This window comes from Callospermophilus lateralis, chromosome 16 (assembly GCF_048772815.1).
Source record: "Callospermophilus lateralis isolate mCalLat2 chromosome 16, mCalLat2.hap1, whole genome shotgun sequence".
Taxonomy (NCBI): Eukaryota; Metazoa; Chordata; class Mammalia; order Rodentia; family Sciuridae; genus Callospermophilus; species Callospermophilus lateralis.
The window spans coordinates 72,751,010-72,766,793 of record NC_135320.1 but is presented as its reverse complement, the minus strand read 5'-3'; the positions used below and the strand labels follow the sequence as shown (position 1 = coordinate 72,766,793).

The 15,784-nt window shown below is 35.1% G+C and overlaps 1 protein-coding gene across 5 annotated transcripts in view; it reads right to left on the bottom strand.

Annotated features, from left to right (window-relative positions):
• Positions 1 to 15,784, bottom strand: part of Col14a1 (collagen type XIV alpha 1 chain) — a 201,088-nt gene that overhangs the window by 176,646 nt on the left and 8,658 nt on the right. For all 5 annotated transcript variants that reach the window (XM_076835506.2, XM_076835505.2, XM_076835507.2 and 2 more), the window contains exon 2: positions 4,941 to 5,065. In XM_076835506.2, coding sequence (XP_076691621.1) covers positions 4,941 to 5,028 — 88 coding nt within the window. In that variant the 5' untranslated portion in view covers positions 5,029 to 5,065. The remainder of the gene's footprint in view (positions 1 to 4,940; positions 5,066 to 15,784) is intronic.

The following is a 15,784-nucleotide window of genomic DNA, read 5'->3' as shown; positions in this document are numbered from 1 at the left end:
ATCTCTTTTTGATAGAGACGTTACAGTAGAGGTCACACTGAGAGAATTTTCCTCTATGAACACAGTTAAGGGTCCTAAATTAATGAGACAATTTATTATATTTATTTTTTGAAAAAAACTTTAAATAGCAGAGAGTTATTTGGTTATTTTTTCTAAGGAATCTAAAACAAAAAACAAAACCCTTAGTCTTTTTTAATTGTCAGTGGACCTTTATTTTATTTATTGATATGCAGTGCTGAGACTCAAACCAGTGCATCACACATGCTAGGCAAGCGCTCTGCCACTGAGCCACAATTCCAGCCCAGACCCTTAATTTTTATGTCACTTATTTTTTCTGTTACATACATTGCCCAAATATCTTATAAATAGGACTAATTAAATTTTGAGAGACATTCTTTCAATCATGCTGGAATCTAATATTTTATAATTTCATGATCCATTACAAAAATGCAGAAAAAAAGCAGTAAGGAAAATACTCTCAATGTTCAAATATGTTTTACTGCAAAATACATACGAAATGTGTGGACACAGAGGCCTTTATAAAGTGACATCTAGTCTCCATAAAAAGTCTCCAATTTCATATGTTTTGAGGTTTTTAAGTGACAGTCACTTTACCTTCTGTGGTTCCTTTTTTTAACCATCCAAAACAAACATTGCTGAAACCAAAGCATATTTACTGTGAAATTCGGAGAAAGTGTTGATACAACCATTCTGTCATTGCTATATACATCTTTTCCCTACAGTCAACACCTTACTTTTCCTGCATACCAGTTCATTTACAACTTGTCTTGTAAAGAAGATGCCAGAATAATCCAGGTAAATGCAACTCCTCAAGCCAATGTGGGTTTATAGTTTTTGGAGGGGGAAAGATTTTTATGAATTATTACATGAAGAGACCAAGTGATAAGGTACATTCTGTTGATCAACAATTTAAGAGGGAATTGATTTCCTGTAATTTTTTTTAAAATGTCTATTTTTTATTTATAGGTGGACACAATATCTTTATTTCATTTTTATGTGGTTGCTAAGGTTTGAACCCAATACCTCATATGTGCTAGACAATTACTCTACCCCTGAGCCACAACCACAGCCCCACCCCATCCCAGCCTGTATGCCTTTTTAATGTTAACTGTATTAGTTCCCTACTGCTGCTGTAACAAATTTTACATTCTTAGTGGCTTAAAACAATAGATACTTACTATCTAATAGCTTTGGGGATCAGAAGTCTGAAATGGGTATCCTGCACTAAAATCAAGGTACCAGTAGGCTATATTCCTTTTTCTTTTTTTATTTATATATGAAAGCAGAATGCATTATAATTCTTATTACACATATAAAGCACAATTTTTCATATCTCTGATTGTATACAAAGTATATTCACACCAATTAGTGTCTTCATACATGTACTTTGGATGATAATGATCTCACATTCTACCATCATTTATAACCCTATGCCCCTCCCTTCCCCTCCAACCCCTCTGCCCTAACTAGTGTTCATCTATTCCTCCCACTATGAATCAGCCTCCTTATATCAAAGAAAACATTTGTCATTTGGTTTTTTGGGATTGGCTAACTTCACTTAGCTTTATCTTCTCTAACTCCATCCATTTACCTGCAAATGCCATGATTTTATTCTCTTTTATTGCTAAATAATATTCCATTGTGTATATATGCCACATTATTTTTATCCTCTCATCTATTGAAGGGCATCTAGGTTGGCTCCACAGTTTAGCTATTGTGAATTGTGCTGCTATAAACATTGATGTGGCTGTGTCCCTGTAGTATGCTGTTTTTAAGTTCTTTGGGTATAGACTGAGGAAAGGAATAAGGAGAATCCATTTTCTAGCCTCTTCCAACTAGAGGTCACACACATTCCTTGGCTTATGGCCCTCTTCCACCTTCAAAGATAGCCATATTTTAAGTCTTTCTAGCATGGTACTCTAGACGCTGGATCCTCTGCCCCCATGTTCCATATTTAAAGCACTTTGTGATTATATTGGAGCTACCCAGATAATCTAGGATAATCTCTGTAATTTTAAAGTCAGAAGATTATCAAACTTCATTCAATCCAACATGTTAATTCCCCTTTGACATACGCTATAACATGTTCATAGTTTCTGGAAACCAGGAAGTGAACTATTTTGTGAGCACATTATTCTGCCTACCACATGACCTTTTTTCAATTTTGTTCATAAACATGACTTTTAACATGCCTACATGAATGAAATTTAGCATCAGCATAGCTAACTCACAGGAACTCACAACTATATTTGCTTCAGAAGGAGAAAACAAATCCAATAAAGCAATTCATATTCTTTATCCCTTGCTCAAAATTAATCATGTAACTAAAAGGTGTTATGGTAGAAATAAGATGAGTTTTCTCAACGATCTCATGTATTTTCCTAAACACTAAAGCCAATAGATGTTAAGTTTTTCTTTCTGGGATTTCCTCCAGCATATAGCTGCCATCTTCCTCCTTGAAAGTCGTTTTCAGCCTTCACTTCTAGGCCACAGCACTCTCCTGACCCTCCTGAGAGTTGAATTTGTTTTAGACACTTTGAATTGTCATTTTCTTCTACTAAACTCTTAACTGGTAATTCTCTGCAGACTTCACACTCCTTCTTCCCATGAGCTATCCCTTTCTAACTCTACCTCAAAGGTTTTTCTCAGCTAATTCCCAGGTACAAAGAAATTCAAATATAATCTCCTGTCCCGAACTCCTTCTCTTAAACTCCCCACCAAGTGTCTACCAGTCATCTCCACCTGGATTCCCCTCCAAACAACTTCAGCTTCATATATTTTTCTAGGATTGAACTCATTGTTTCCCCTTCAAATATCTGCTTCATTTATTAATCTCTTCAACAAATGTCTATTATGACTGAAGCAATCATTCTGTACTGGAGATAAGACACCAAAAGAGAGTTCACTGCCTGTAATGAGGTATAGTAAGCCATCATCAGGCAAACAAGCAGAAGCAGTTAACAAAAGGGTTGAAATGAAAGGTCCCATCCACTCAGGTCTCGATCCCGGGGTTTTAGACCCAGACTCGTAGCTGATGTTTCCCATTTCTGCACCCGTCTCCATATTGAACCATTTTAATCTTAAATGATTATTGGATTCATTCTCTTCTTTCTATCATATCACCTACTTCAGATTCTCCACACCAATTTCATTAACAATTTTATGTCTTTTAATGGTCTAACTTCTCTTACTTTTTCCAATCCCTCAAACCCATATAAGTTACAAACAGAAGTAGAACCACCAATATTGTTATCAAAGTGTTTTTCTTAAAAAAAAAATAATAATAATTGTTTAAAATCTTCCATAACCTGGCTTCCATCTATCTTTCCCCCTTCATCTTTTGCCACAACTGCACAAAGTTTATATTGTGACTTATCTGCCTATATGTCTGTCTCTCTAGTAGACAGCGAGCTGCTTGAAGGTAAAATAAATAAAATCCTATTTGGCTCTAGATCTTGAACTGGACACACAGAATGTGCACCATAAGTGTTGTTTTAAACTGGCTAACAATGAATACCTGGTAGAGCGCACCCTTGGAAATAACCCAGAAGAGCTCTAATGATAAGTTACTCCATGACTGACCACTGCAGAACTAAGCTAGACTGAGACGACAACACTGAAGAGTTGAGCAACATGCCCATGCTTTGTTCCTCAGGACCTGTATCTTGCATCCTTGAGTTTAGAGTGAATGGTTTATGATTCCTATCATTGCTTCTCCAATCATCACTGCTGAAAACATTCTTTTACCAATGTAAATAAATAAAGAAAGCAGAATTTGTCTACCTAATTTCCTACTATGTGCAAAATGAAGCCGTTGAAAATACGGGTATAAAAACACACCTTGTAAAAGCTTTTTGAGCTTGCAAAGAGTTTAGTTCTATTCCTTTCCAGACAGATAAGCCTCCCTTTAAGGAAGCAGGGTGTGGTGGTTCATGCATTTGAGTTTTCCACAACACTCAACTCCAAACATTAGGCATTAACATTCCTAAAAACGCTTTGTCACACTTATATTTCCTTGCTCTGTGATAAATGACATTTCATCACCAACACTTCAGTCTCTGCAGGATTATCATGTTTGTCTAGTTACATCACTACACACTCATGAATACTATGCACTTATTTCAGGTATTAGCACGATTTTTCTGTAAAGGGCCAGAGAGTAAATATATTTGACTTTGAGGGGCATACAGTCTCTGTCATGGCTACTCAACTCTGCCATCATAGCATGAAAGCAGCCACAGAGAATATGTAAACAAATATGCATGGCTGTGAGCCCATAAACTTGATTCATAAAAACCGGCAATGGGCCAAGTCTATAGTTTCTCAACCACAGATTTAGGTTATAGAATAAGATTGAAATAAAAAAATAAAAACTAGGAGCCCAGTAATAATGCAAAGAGTAGATCTCACAAAGTTCAATTAAAACAAAGCTAGTATTCATTACAAATGCTTAACATGGATTGCCAGGAGCCTTTAAACTATGTGCTCCATTTTCAAGGAAAGGAGCAAAATTAAGGACCAAGTATGAGTGGGTACAAATATTTTATTGACACTTTATATGGGGGATGAAGTATAATTAGGATAGACACACATGCATATTATAGCTCTATTAAAAGAACTGATCTTGTAATATGAAAATTTGTTTTTCACTGATTAAACTTGCATGGTCTTTTCAGAAGGAGCTACTTAAGCAATGACCTCAAAATTAATATACCTACTTAAATGGTGAGGTGGTAACACTCATCAAAGCTATGGTACCTTTCTACAGTACAAACAGTTGTAAAACTGAGTTGACATATTGGTCTGCCTAGAAACACAATTAAAACCAATAAAGCACTATTAATCCTAGTAGATTAAAACAATAATCATAACCAAGAGAGCTACACTCTCCGGCCCTACTGATTAAAATTTTCAATTACCTTGACCCTGGACGAGAGTGCAGAAATATGCAATTGCCAGAAAAGCTGGAATCAGCCAGTACCGCATCTTGCACTGAAAAATCTTCATTTTATTTTCTGCCTTTTACATGGGGTGTAGCAGCTGCCTGGAAACAGAAAGCACAGGGACGGTTTTTTAGAAGCTGAGAGTAAGTATACATGGTCATCTAGGACAGGCAAATAGCCAATGTGGATTGGCTTTGTTAGGAAATAATTAATTCCCTAGAACATTGTGGATGACAGTCTAAAATGCAAACTGATGAAAGATTTTTTAGAGGAAGTTGTAAATGGAGATAGTGATCTGAAGGCATTCGGGAGAGCGGTTCAGAATGTGCTTTGTGACACTTCTCTAAGGACATCAATCGCATAGCAGATCTCCCAAAGAGATAAATTCCATCAGTTTACCTGAAGTGAGCAGTAAAACCCGTCACAATGTCCTATCCGGTCACATGTCCCTCTCATATTTATCACCTATAGTTAGTTAGAACTCCGACCACCGCCTTAGATTGCCTACAGAGTACAAATATACAGGACCTTTCTACTAGCGATCAAGGAGCCCTTGTAAGCCCACTTGGTGCTCTATGACATCATTGATCGATGTTCTCTTGATTCAGTTGAATGATCTCTAATCTTTTCGTCTTTTCTCATCGCTCTTTTTTTCCTAATATGTGAATATAAAACCCTTCCAGATTTTTATTTTTCCTTAGAATATAAGTGAAAGAGCTACCAAAAAGAGAGAGAGAGAGAGAGAAAGGGAAAAGAAAAAGAGGGGAGAGAGGGAGGGAAGGGAAAGGGTCAAAAAGGACATCATTTACTATTAATCTTCAAGGTCCACCCACACACTAAAATTCTATTTCAGGTCATTATGGAGGAGAAATTCTGAGTCCTGTCCACAGAGATTAAAAAGATGTACTTAGAATCATCTTTATATTCAGAGAGGGCTCAATACATTTTATGGTGAATAAGAAACAGGGAACTGTTTTAGATGAACCATGAGGAAAATTCTGCTCAGCTTTCAGTCTGAGGAAAACCTATACATCTCCTGAAACATATGTCTTAAAATTTAATCTAATATTAAAACAAATAAAAAATTTTTTAAAATTATTATAATAATATAGTAGTCTTAAAATTAGCATATTCTATCTTTCTTAGTTTTAGTCTTGAAATTTAGCATATTCTTTTTTTTTTATAATAGTCAGAAATTTGTGGTCAAATTCATAGTCACCTCTACTAACTCTATAGGACCAGATAACTTTTCTATGCATTCCTTTTACTCATGACTTTATTGTTTTCTTACCAAACTCCCCCTGTACCAGAATTTCTTTTTTAAAAATTCCATATTGCTTATTTAATCTCAAATATTTTTTGAAATTGCTACCATGCTACTTCTCCCAGTCCTGGATGGTATTCTTTTTGAGGGATGCTGTACCAGCCCACTCTTGGAGACAGGTTATATAATCTAGTAAGGTACAGAGCAACTATGCTTTAGGTCAGAGCCCAGCATGGGAAATAAATTTTAGTCAATGTTTGCTTCCATACTTTCTGTCCGTACAGTGCAGTGAAACACTGTCACCAAGGGGTATGCTGGATCCTGTAGGAGTCCTAGTCCTGTTCAATGGAATAGACGAATGGAATAGACGGGGAAGATTAGCACCATGTCATGTAGCAGCTATAGATACTAAAGCCCCTGATGGCCCCCTTAGAGGAGACTCCTAAAGTTAAATCTGGCCTCTTCTTGGGGACATTTTTGGGGACACTTGGACCTGACCTTGATAGTGATAGTCACACATGGCCTTAGGTTCAGCTGAATATCACCAGGTCAGGAAGTGTCAGTGTTACTTTGGATCTGAGTTAGGGGTAAGCTGAGGATTCCTTCCTTTTCTTTGTAAAACCATACGTCTCCTCTGTTTCCCTGGCTTCTTCTAACTCCCTCATGATCTAGTCCATGGCCTTGTAGCTGAGTGTCTTTTCATCACAGAGCTGGGAATTTAGGAGATAAATTCCTGTTTAGAACACTTTGTTTCAGAAGGGATTTTTTAGGATTCCATTCCAATGCAGTAGTTGCAAAATGGGCATTGCTCCTCAAATTTCAAATGCAGCCTCCCCTGTGTTTATTTGATTCCAAAGGATATATAGAGTCCAGTGCTGATGCCAGGTCATCAACAAATCTAAAGTGCCACAGGAGGAGGTGACTGCTTCCTGAACGCTTCCCATAATGAATTAATTTCTTGGTTGATCCTGCAAGCCGGATCAGTGGAGAAGGATTTGATCAGGACCACTTTAGCTGCCTCCCATTGGGCCTCTGCTGTACTTAACTAAAGCAACACTCAATGTTGCCAAAATAGCTTCTCCACAGGAGGATTGCATAACTCACAAAGAGTCCAGAAGATGGCCTCCGCTTATGCCTTCTCTTGGAAACGCTGCCCTTTGCTGCTGCTTGCTTTAACCAAATTCCCGTAACATCCAAAGCTTTGAAGACTAGACCTGGGTCCCTGTGAGGAGAGACTTGGACAAGGATGTGTCTCAGGGATTCCAAGGTTCTGTCCATCTGTGAGGGCCTCCTGCACAGAGTGTTCTGATGCCTGAACTCTCAGTCCTGAGCTGAATTTGTGCAGCCAGTAATACACCAGATTACCATAGAATCTCTTTTAACAACTACCAATCAGACATTTCCTGGAGTCTAAAACCACCTGGACAGCCCTCCTCCCTCTCTTATCTTCACTGTATCAATGTAGTATCATTTTTATGGAATGTCAAATTCACATAGGTAATTTTCAAATTTATATTAATAACCAATGCTGACTTTCAATTTTCTTTTCTTAAAAAATTTTGGTATCCAGATATTTCTAGCTTCAGAAAATAAATTAAAGCTTTCTTTATTTTCAGTGTTTTGCAATAGTTTAAGTAGTTTGAGATTTACCTATGAAAACCTGTAAGTAACAGGAGTAAGAACATCAAATGGACATGCTTGGTTTGGGGGGTTTTTTTGTTTTATTTTTTGATGCTGATTCTTATACAACTTTTTCAAATTTTTTTTGTTTCTTTATATATTTACATAGGTTTTCCACTTCTTATCTCTAATTTGGATATTCTTCCATGAAATTATTCTTTTTATTTGGATTTTCATATTTATTAACACAGTTGTATTATCTCTCAATTTAAATTTTTTTTTCTGTTTATCGCTATATTGTGTGTATTAAGTTGGTGTTTTTCTGACTTATCTCTTCCCTCCTACGTAAATAAGCTACAGATTGTCCAATTTGCAATATTTTAGAACAACTATTTTGCTAAATTGTCGGTACTGTTTTGTTTACCAAAAATTTGCATTTATCACTTATAGTTGCTTTCTTATGCTTTTATGCACTTTTTTTTTTTTAGTTTTTGTTGTTCTTTTATCATTGCTGTTTTTGTTTAATCCTTAATTAATATAATGCCATTCTGTAGTTGAGGCCATTAATTCACCACTTAATATGTGTTGGCAGCATCATATTACCTTTAATTTCCTTTTTAACCCCGGAGTTAGTACAGTGAATATACCAAAACAATTCTGTTAACCTTCAAAGCTATATGGTTTACAACTTAAGCCTGACATTCAAGCTTCATTCCAGAATAACATAGTATATAGAGAGTAATAAATGAATAATAAAGAAATTTGAAAAGAATAGATAACATACTAAGTGACCAATATCTATAAGTCATTTTAGCCTGATTTAATTTATTACATATTATATTAGCAAACCAATTATTTGTTAGGACAGAGAAGACATGGAGTAAATAGTATAGAAGTTTTGATAAAACATCAGATGAAAAGTCCTGGAACATACATAGAACCCTCACCCTACAGAGGCAGGTAAATCAAGCTTAGTGGATTATCCAGAAGGGTGTGAGCAACTCGTATGTAGACAGAAGGCATGAATACAGGTGGTCCAAAAGATACAGCAGCCAGGTTCAGCCCTATCAAATCAGTACATCAGTAAATATGCTAGGCACACAGGTAGCTATCCCATATATTCAAGGAAAAATATAGCGGTAGAACCATTTTCTCAACTCAAATGAAGTGTTCGTTCTAAAATTATCTGTCTCCAGTGATATAACCAGAGGGGTCAGCTAGAACAAGGCATGAGACGAAAGGTAAAGAAACAGGCTACATTTGGGTTTCAGGTATGCACATTTAAGTTCAGGACATGTCAGTGGCTCAGACCTATAATCCCAGTGGTTTGGGAATCTGGGGCAGGAGGATCACAAGTTCAGAGCTAGCCTCAGCAACTTAATGGAGCCCTAAGCAACTTGGCAAGATCTTGTCTCAAAATAATAAATAAAAGGGGCTGAGGATATGGCTCAGTGGTTTACCCCACGGTTCAATCCTCGGTACCAAAAAAAAAAAAAAAAAAAAACGGATCAGGACACACATATCAGACATCACATGATACTACTTTAAAGGGTTATTTTTCAAGTCATAGTCAGGTGAACAGTCTTTTCTCTGTTCTCATCCAAGCACTGAAATATCTGTGTGCAGATGTTTCCAAGCAATAATTAACATATAACACTGGAAGTTAATCTGCTTTCACTGGCTTTAAGAGCTAACTAAACAAATAAATCAATGCTACATTAGCCTTGGCAACATTTGGGGGAACTAAGTATTATTTACATGGAAAAAATTGTAGGCAGAGCCTATCTTTAAATTCTGCTCTTTTTTGTTGTTTATTTTAAATTAGGATGAGCAATGACATATTGGAAAAAGTGGAATTTTAGCTTCCCAAGCTTTTCTGCTAAGTCCCAAAACTTTTGGACTGAAAAGTAGGGGCAAGAAAAATCCCAAATTCTACTAACATGCCATGAGATATTTTAACGTTTACCAAAATGTCAAAGTCAAATTTGTTGAAACTTTGCCCAAAAGCCTGTACAAAACAAGAAATCCTGCCTTTATTTTCCCCCCCTGGGTTTTAATATTTATTTATTTATTTATCTAACTTTATTTTGCTTGAAAGCATCATGCTAGAAATGGCTACCTAGCTCTGAGTTCAGAGGTATAAACTAAATTTGAAGAGAGGTGATAATATGTAACATAAGATATCCTAAATGAAAAATAAGTCACAGACTGGTATAAATCATCCACAAATTGTGTATCTTTTAAATTACTTATATCCAGAGTAATAAAAACTCCTTATAACTTGAAAAAAGCGATCATAATCTTAAATATCAGTAACTTAAAATTAGCCTCATTAGTGCTAATTTGTTCTGCCTCTATTCTGGATGTTTGGTATCTGTAATTTTATTTGTGTAGCTAGGTTTTATAAAGAGCAAAGACCTTGAGTACAGCCATTAGCCAGTGATCCCAGACATCACATGATACTACTTTAAAGGGTATCTACAAAACCTCTGACCTAATACACAACCATTTTATCAAAATGCATTAAAATATTTCTTCTAAAGCTTTTGCAGAGCTCCCTCTCTTTCATCCCCCACCTCTAGGAGTTATCTACATGTACACATACAAACTTTGGGCAACATTCTGTTCAATGACTCCCACTTCCCAAAATACACTATAAATGTAAACAAACTTTTGCCATTAGCCATCTAGCACATGCACACCCAGAAACTCTATGCCCTGAGAGGATTTTTTAGTATTGGAATCTTCATTCCAACAATCACTTACTGAGAGTCCTTCAAATAACAAAAACATTGTACTTGGTACTAAAGAAGATACAAAACCTTACGCCATGAGTTCCCTTTAGGGAGCTCACTTGCAACTTAGTTGAGAAGGAAGACTATAAGCAAACATGTTGAAAAACTAAAAGAAATAAGAATGAAATACAAAGGAAAGTTAGCACAGATGGTATGAATGGAAAAGTCGGATGTCACTAGCCATCCATGAGCTGTGTGTGGGCCACCGTGCATCGAAGGCTACTGAATAGGAACATGTGGTGTCTGGGAACTACCAGTGGACATTTCCTCCGTGGAAGATTGCCCAGAGACATTGCGAATTGCTATCCAGCTCTGCCATGTCCCACACAGCACCTGAGATGGGTGTGACCTGCCAAGATGCCAATCAACCTGCTGACTGCAAGACATTGCAAAGCAAGACTCTGCCCTTGAAACCTTACCCCTGCCTTTTATGTACCCCCTTAAATAAACCACAGAAGCCATTTTGTCTTTTGTCTAGTGCCAGCTCCCTTGTGGACTAAACCTATCAGGGCTCTGCTTTTGAAAATATATATTTCTGACTCTTTGTCTTTTGTTCTTCACTAGTTATTCTAGACTTTAATTTCTCAGGTGGCTTATATCCTTGGCAAGAAGAAGACCCCCCCCCCGCCCGCCAACAAGATGCAGGCCATCACCCCTAACCCCTAAGTGGGAGTTAGGAGGACAGTTCTGACAATAATCTGCTGGGGTCCTTAACTAACTGGTTTAACTACTCTATGATTGTTTATCAGTAAAACCGTAGAAGATAATATCTATCTTTAAGATTATTTGACAGAGTAGCACTCAAAATGTTCTAATTGGTAGCAATGTCAGCAACAGGCTGCAAGAACACAAAAGAAAGGGTAATAATAATAACCAATGAATTTGTTAGTTGGCAGATGCTAAAGAAGGAAGGACAGAAGGAACAAAAGACTTTTTATTCCTCCATCATATTAAGGTTATGGGACTTACTTGGCAGAAAGGCTTAAGCAGAAACTGAAGATTCAGATGAGTACAGGCACATCAATTATTTGCATGAGTGACTTGCTTTAGATTTTTTGAAATACATTCCTTTCCATTTTTATCACTCTCCAGAGGAGAGCTCTATAGAGGTTTTAAAAAATCAACTGTATGAAAATGTGGGAAACCTGACTTAAGAGCAATGCACTGGCTTAGAAGAAGACTTAGCAGTTAGTTGACAAGTTCATGCAAACAAAGTTTGAAGGAAAGGTAATAATTAAGCAGGCTTTCAACCTAGGAAAACTAAGAACCAGAGGCACATAACAGATTTCTTCGTATACTTGAAGAGCTTTCATCTAAAAGATAAAACCGGTTTCTTTCGTGCAGATTTGACAACAAAACTTGAAAAAGTGGTATGATCCAAATCCAAATTCTAATTTTAACAGTAAGAATAGTGTGTTTATTTGTTTACTGCTACTGGGGATTGAACCCAGGGGCACTCTACCACTGAGCTAAATCCCTAGTCTTTTTTATTTTGAGACAGGGTCTTTCTAAGTTGATGAGGCTGGGCTTGAACTTGCAATCCTTCTGCCTCAGCCTCCCAAGTTGTTGGAATTACAGGGGTATGCAACTGTGATGAATTTATTTTTCTTTTATTATAAGTTTGGGGACATAGGATGGGTAAGTTTTTATCCAACTTGGGGCAGTGATCATATGGCCTCTAAATTGCCTTCCCCAAGTAGATTTTTAATATTTTAATATTCACTTTATGGTAGAACTTTACAGTCAATTTATGATCTAGGTCATGAAGCATTAAAAATTAAAAAAAAAAAAAAACAGTAACAACAACAATAGGCCCAACCTAGTATCATACATTTTGGGTATTCCTTATTTCTTCTCTCTACTGAAAATACCATCCTCCCCACAGACAGAATCATAAAGAACATTTTCAGGATTAGCTAATGAGGTCTTCTTAAAAATAAGCCCTAGAACCAGAGGAGTAGACAAAGAGGGACAGGGAAGAAAGGAAGAGAATGCAGAGAAAGGGCAGGTACCAGGGAAATAAATCGACTGCATTACATAGATATATTTTTTTACCTTTATTTTGTTTATTTAGGAGATATATATATATATTGCTGGGGATCGAACCCAGTGCCTCATGCTAGGCAAGTGCTCTACTGCTGAACCACAACCCCACATTATATTACGTGCACATATAACTATGTTACAATGAATCCCACAATTATGTATAATTATAATATACCGATAAAAAATTTTTTAATAAGTCCTGACAGAAACCATTAATTATTACCCATCTGATAATGTCATGATCTGTTAGCATCATAACATAGAAGAAGAAAATGATAATTTAGGAAGGAATAAAGAAAATCTACTTTTATTACTGTCAGCTTAGCTGTTAGCCTGTCTCTTCCTGAGGAAACTCTCCACTGGGCATGAAGTGGCTACTGACATCTTTTCCCTATACCCAGGCAGAAGGCACAACAGTCTTATTAGCATGAAGTGTCAAAGGGCAAAGTTCATAAATGCCAGAGAAAAGAAAAGTGAGAATGGAAATGTCAGAAAAGAGTGAGCCACAGTGCAAGAGGGGGCCAAAACTGCATAAACCATCCCCCTCAAACCCTGGACATTTTAGAATGATATAGGATCAATTAATCAGAACAACTCAGTGATAAATATAAGTACTTACTACTAGAAAATATGAAGCCCAAACTGATAGGAATAAAGAAGTCATAAGTGGAATTGGAGATTTAACACTCTTTTGAGGAATTGAACAGATAGGCAAAATATTAGTAAAAATGTGAACAACTCCATCAACTAATTGATATTCATTGAATAATACTTCTAACGACTGCAAAATGTGCATTTTTTAAGTGTATCAAGAAAATTTAACCAAATAGGCCAGACTCTGTACCATAAAATGAGGCACAATAAATTTCAACAAACTGAAACCTGGGGATGGGGTTGTGGCTCAAGCAGTGGCACACTTGCCTGGCATGCATGCGGCCCGGGTTCGATCCTCAGCACCACATACAGACAAAAGATGTTGTGTCCGCCAAATACTAAAGAATAAATATTAAAATTCTCTCTCTCTCTCTCCCTCTTTCTCACTCTCTCTCACTCTTTAAAAAAAGAAAAAAAGAAACTGAAACCTTACAGAGTATGTTTTCTTACAAAAGAATTAATTTTAAAATAATTATTGATAAAGAAAATATAAGTTCAAACTATTTGGGATATAACAACCTGCATCTAGATAATACATGGGTTGAAGAGGAAATATTTCAAAAGGAATAAAAGTTAAAACAAAATTCATTTAAAAATTGTGAAATGTAACTAAAGAATTAGAGAGAAATTAATAGGCTTAAGAATTTGTATAAAAAAGATTTTAAATCAATGCTCTAACTTTCCACTTGAAGAAGCCAGCAAAAGAAGACCAAATTAAATTGAAATTAATTTGATAGAGAATATAAAGATAAAAGTAAAAATTAAAGAAATATAAAACTAATTGAAAAGTAGCAAAATCAGAATTTGCTTCTTTGAAATATTAATAAAAATCATAAACCTCTAGAGTGTGATCAAAAAACACACCTAGATAGAAAACATAATCAACAATTCAAGAAATAAAAAAAGATATCACTACCTATTCACAAACTAAAAGCTGATTTTTAAAAAGGGCAACATACTAAATGTATGTTATTAAATAAACAATTTAAATCAACAGTTAGTAGAAAAAACTGTTGAAAACTCAATTTGCTGAAAGAGATACATGAAAAAATAGAAAATCCAAGCAGTCCTATATGTATTATGAAGATTGGATTTTTATTAAAATTATTCTCCCAAAGAAAGTTATAGCCCCAGATAGTTTCATTGGTAAATTCTATGAAATATTTAGGGAAGACATGATACCAATCTTACTTACTCTTAGAAAAAAGAGGTAAAAGCTAGTATAACCTTTCTATCAAAACAAAATATCACTATATAAAATAAAAATTATGTAAAAATATCCCTCATGACCATGGGTACAAAATCCTTACAAAAGGAATGTTGTTCGCAAATAATTTTCAACAAATGATAAAAATGTTAAAAAATGATAATAATCATGACCAAGTGGGATTTATTTTCAGGAATGTAAATGATTGATTTAATATTTTAAAATCAATATCATTTATCATGTTTACAGACAAAAACAATCATCTTAATAAATACAAAAAAGGATTTGAAAAAAATCAATACCCATTCAAAATTAAAAAGAAATTCAGTAAACTAAGAATAAAAGGGCCTTCTTCAATATGATAAGGGGATCTATGAAAAACCCATTGCTATTATCATATTTAATGGTGAAATAATGAATTCCATCCTTCTAAGACCAAGGATAGACAAGGATGTTAACTATTTCCATTTCCACTGATCATTGTACTAGAGGTTTGATCCAGTGCAATAAGATAAGAAAAAATAAAAATAAAAGAATGAGAAGAAAGAAGAAAAAGTGATTTAGTCACAATTAACATGATTATTACATGGAAAATCTAAAAAAGTCTATGAAAACCTATTTGATCTAGTAAGTAAATTTAGAAAGGCTGAAGGACATAGATAAGTAGTAAAAAGTCAATTCTATTCCTATATAAGAGCCCCAAATGAATAGAACTATAGCATTTCCCATATTTTCTCTTATTATTCTTATGTATTCAATTTTTACACTTAAATCTTTAGTTACTAGAATTCATTGTGATGTAAATATAAAGATTTTAACTTTTTTCCCCCTTGGTATCTAGCCAATTATTCCCATACTATTTATGGAAAACTCTGTTTTTTATATACAGGTTAGAACTGTTAGATCTTATTTTCTATTGATCCGTCCATTCATGAGTGACTAGCAAATAATGTAAATATCAAAATTTTATGATACCTTTTAATATCTTCTTTTAAACATTCTTTCTGACTACTCTTGTTACTGAAACTCCTCAAAATTGGGATTAAGTTAAATTAGATCAATTTAAACACAGTAACTTTTTAAATAATATTTCATCTATCAAGATGGGTATATTTCTGTTTATTCAGACCGTTTTCATTTTCTCACAGGCATTTTATGTATTTAGACTTATAAATTTGGCAATTAAATTTATTTCTAGATTATATATATATATATATATATATATATATATATA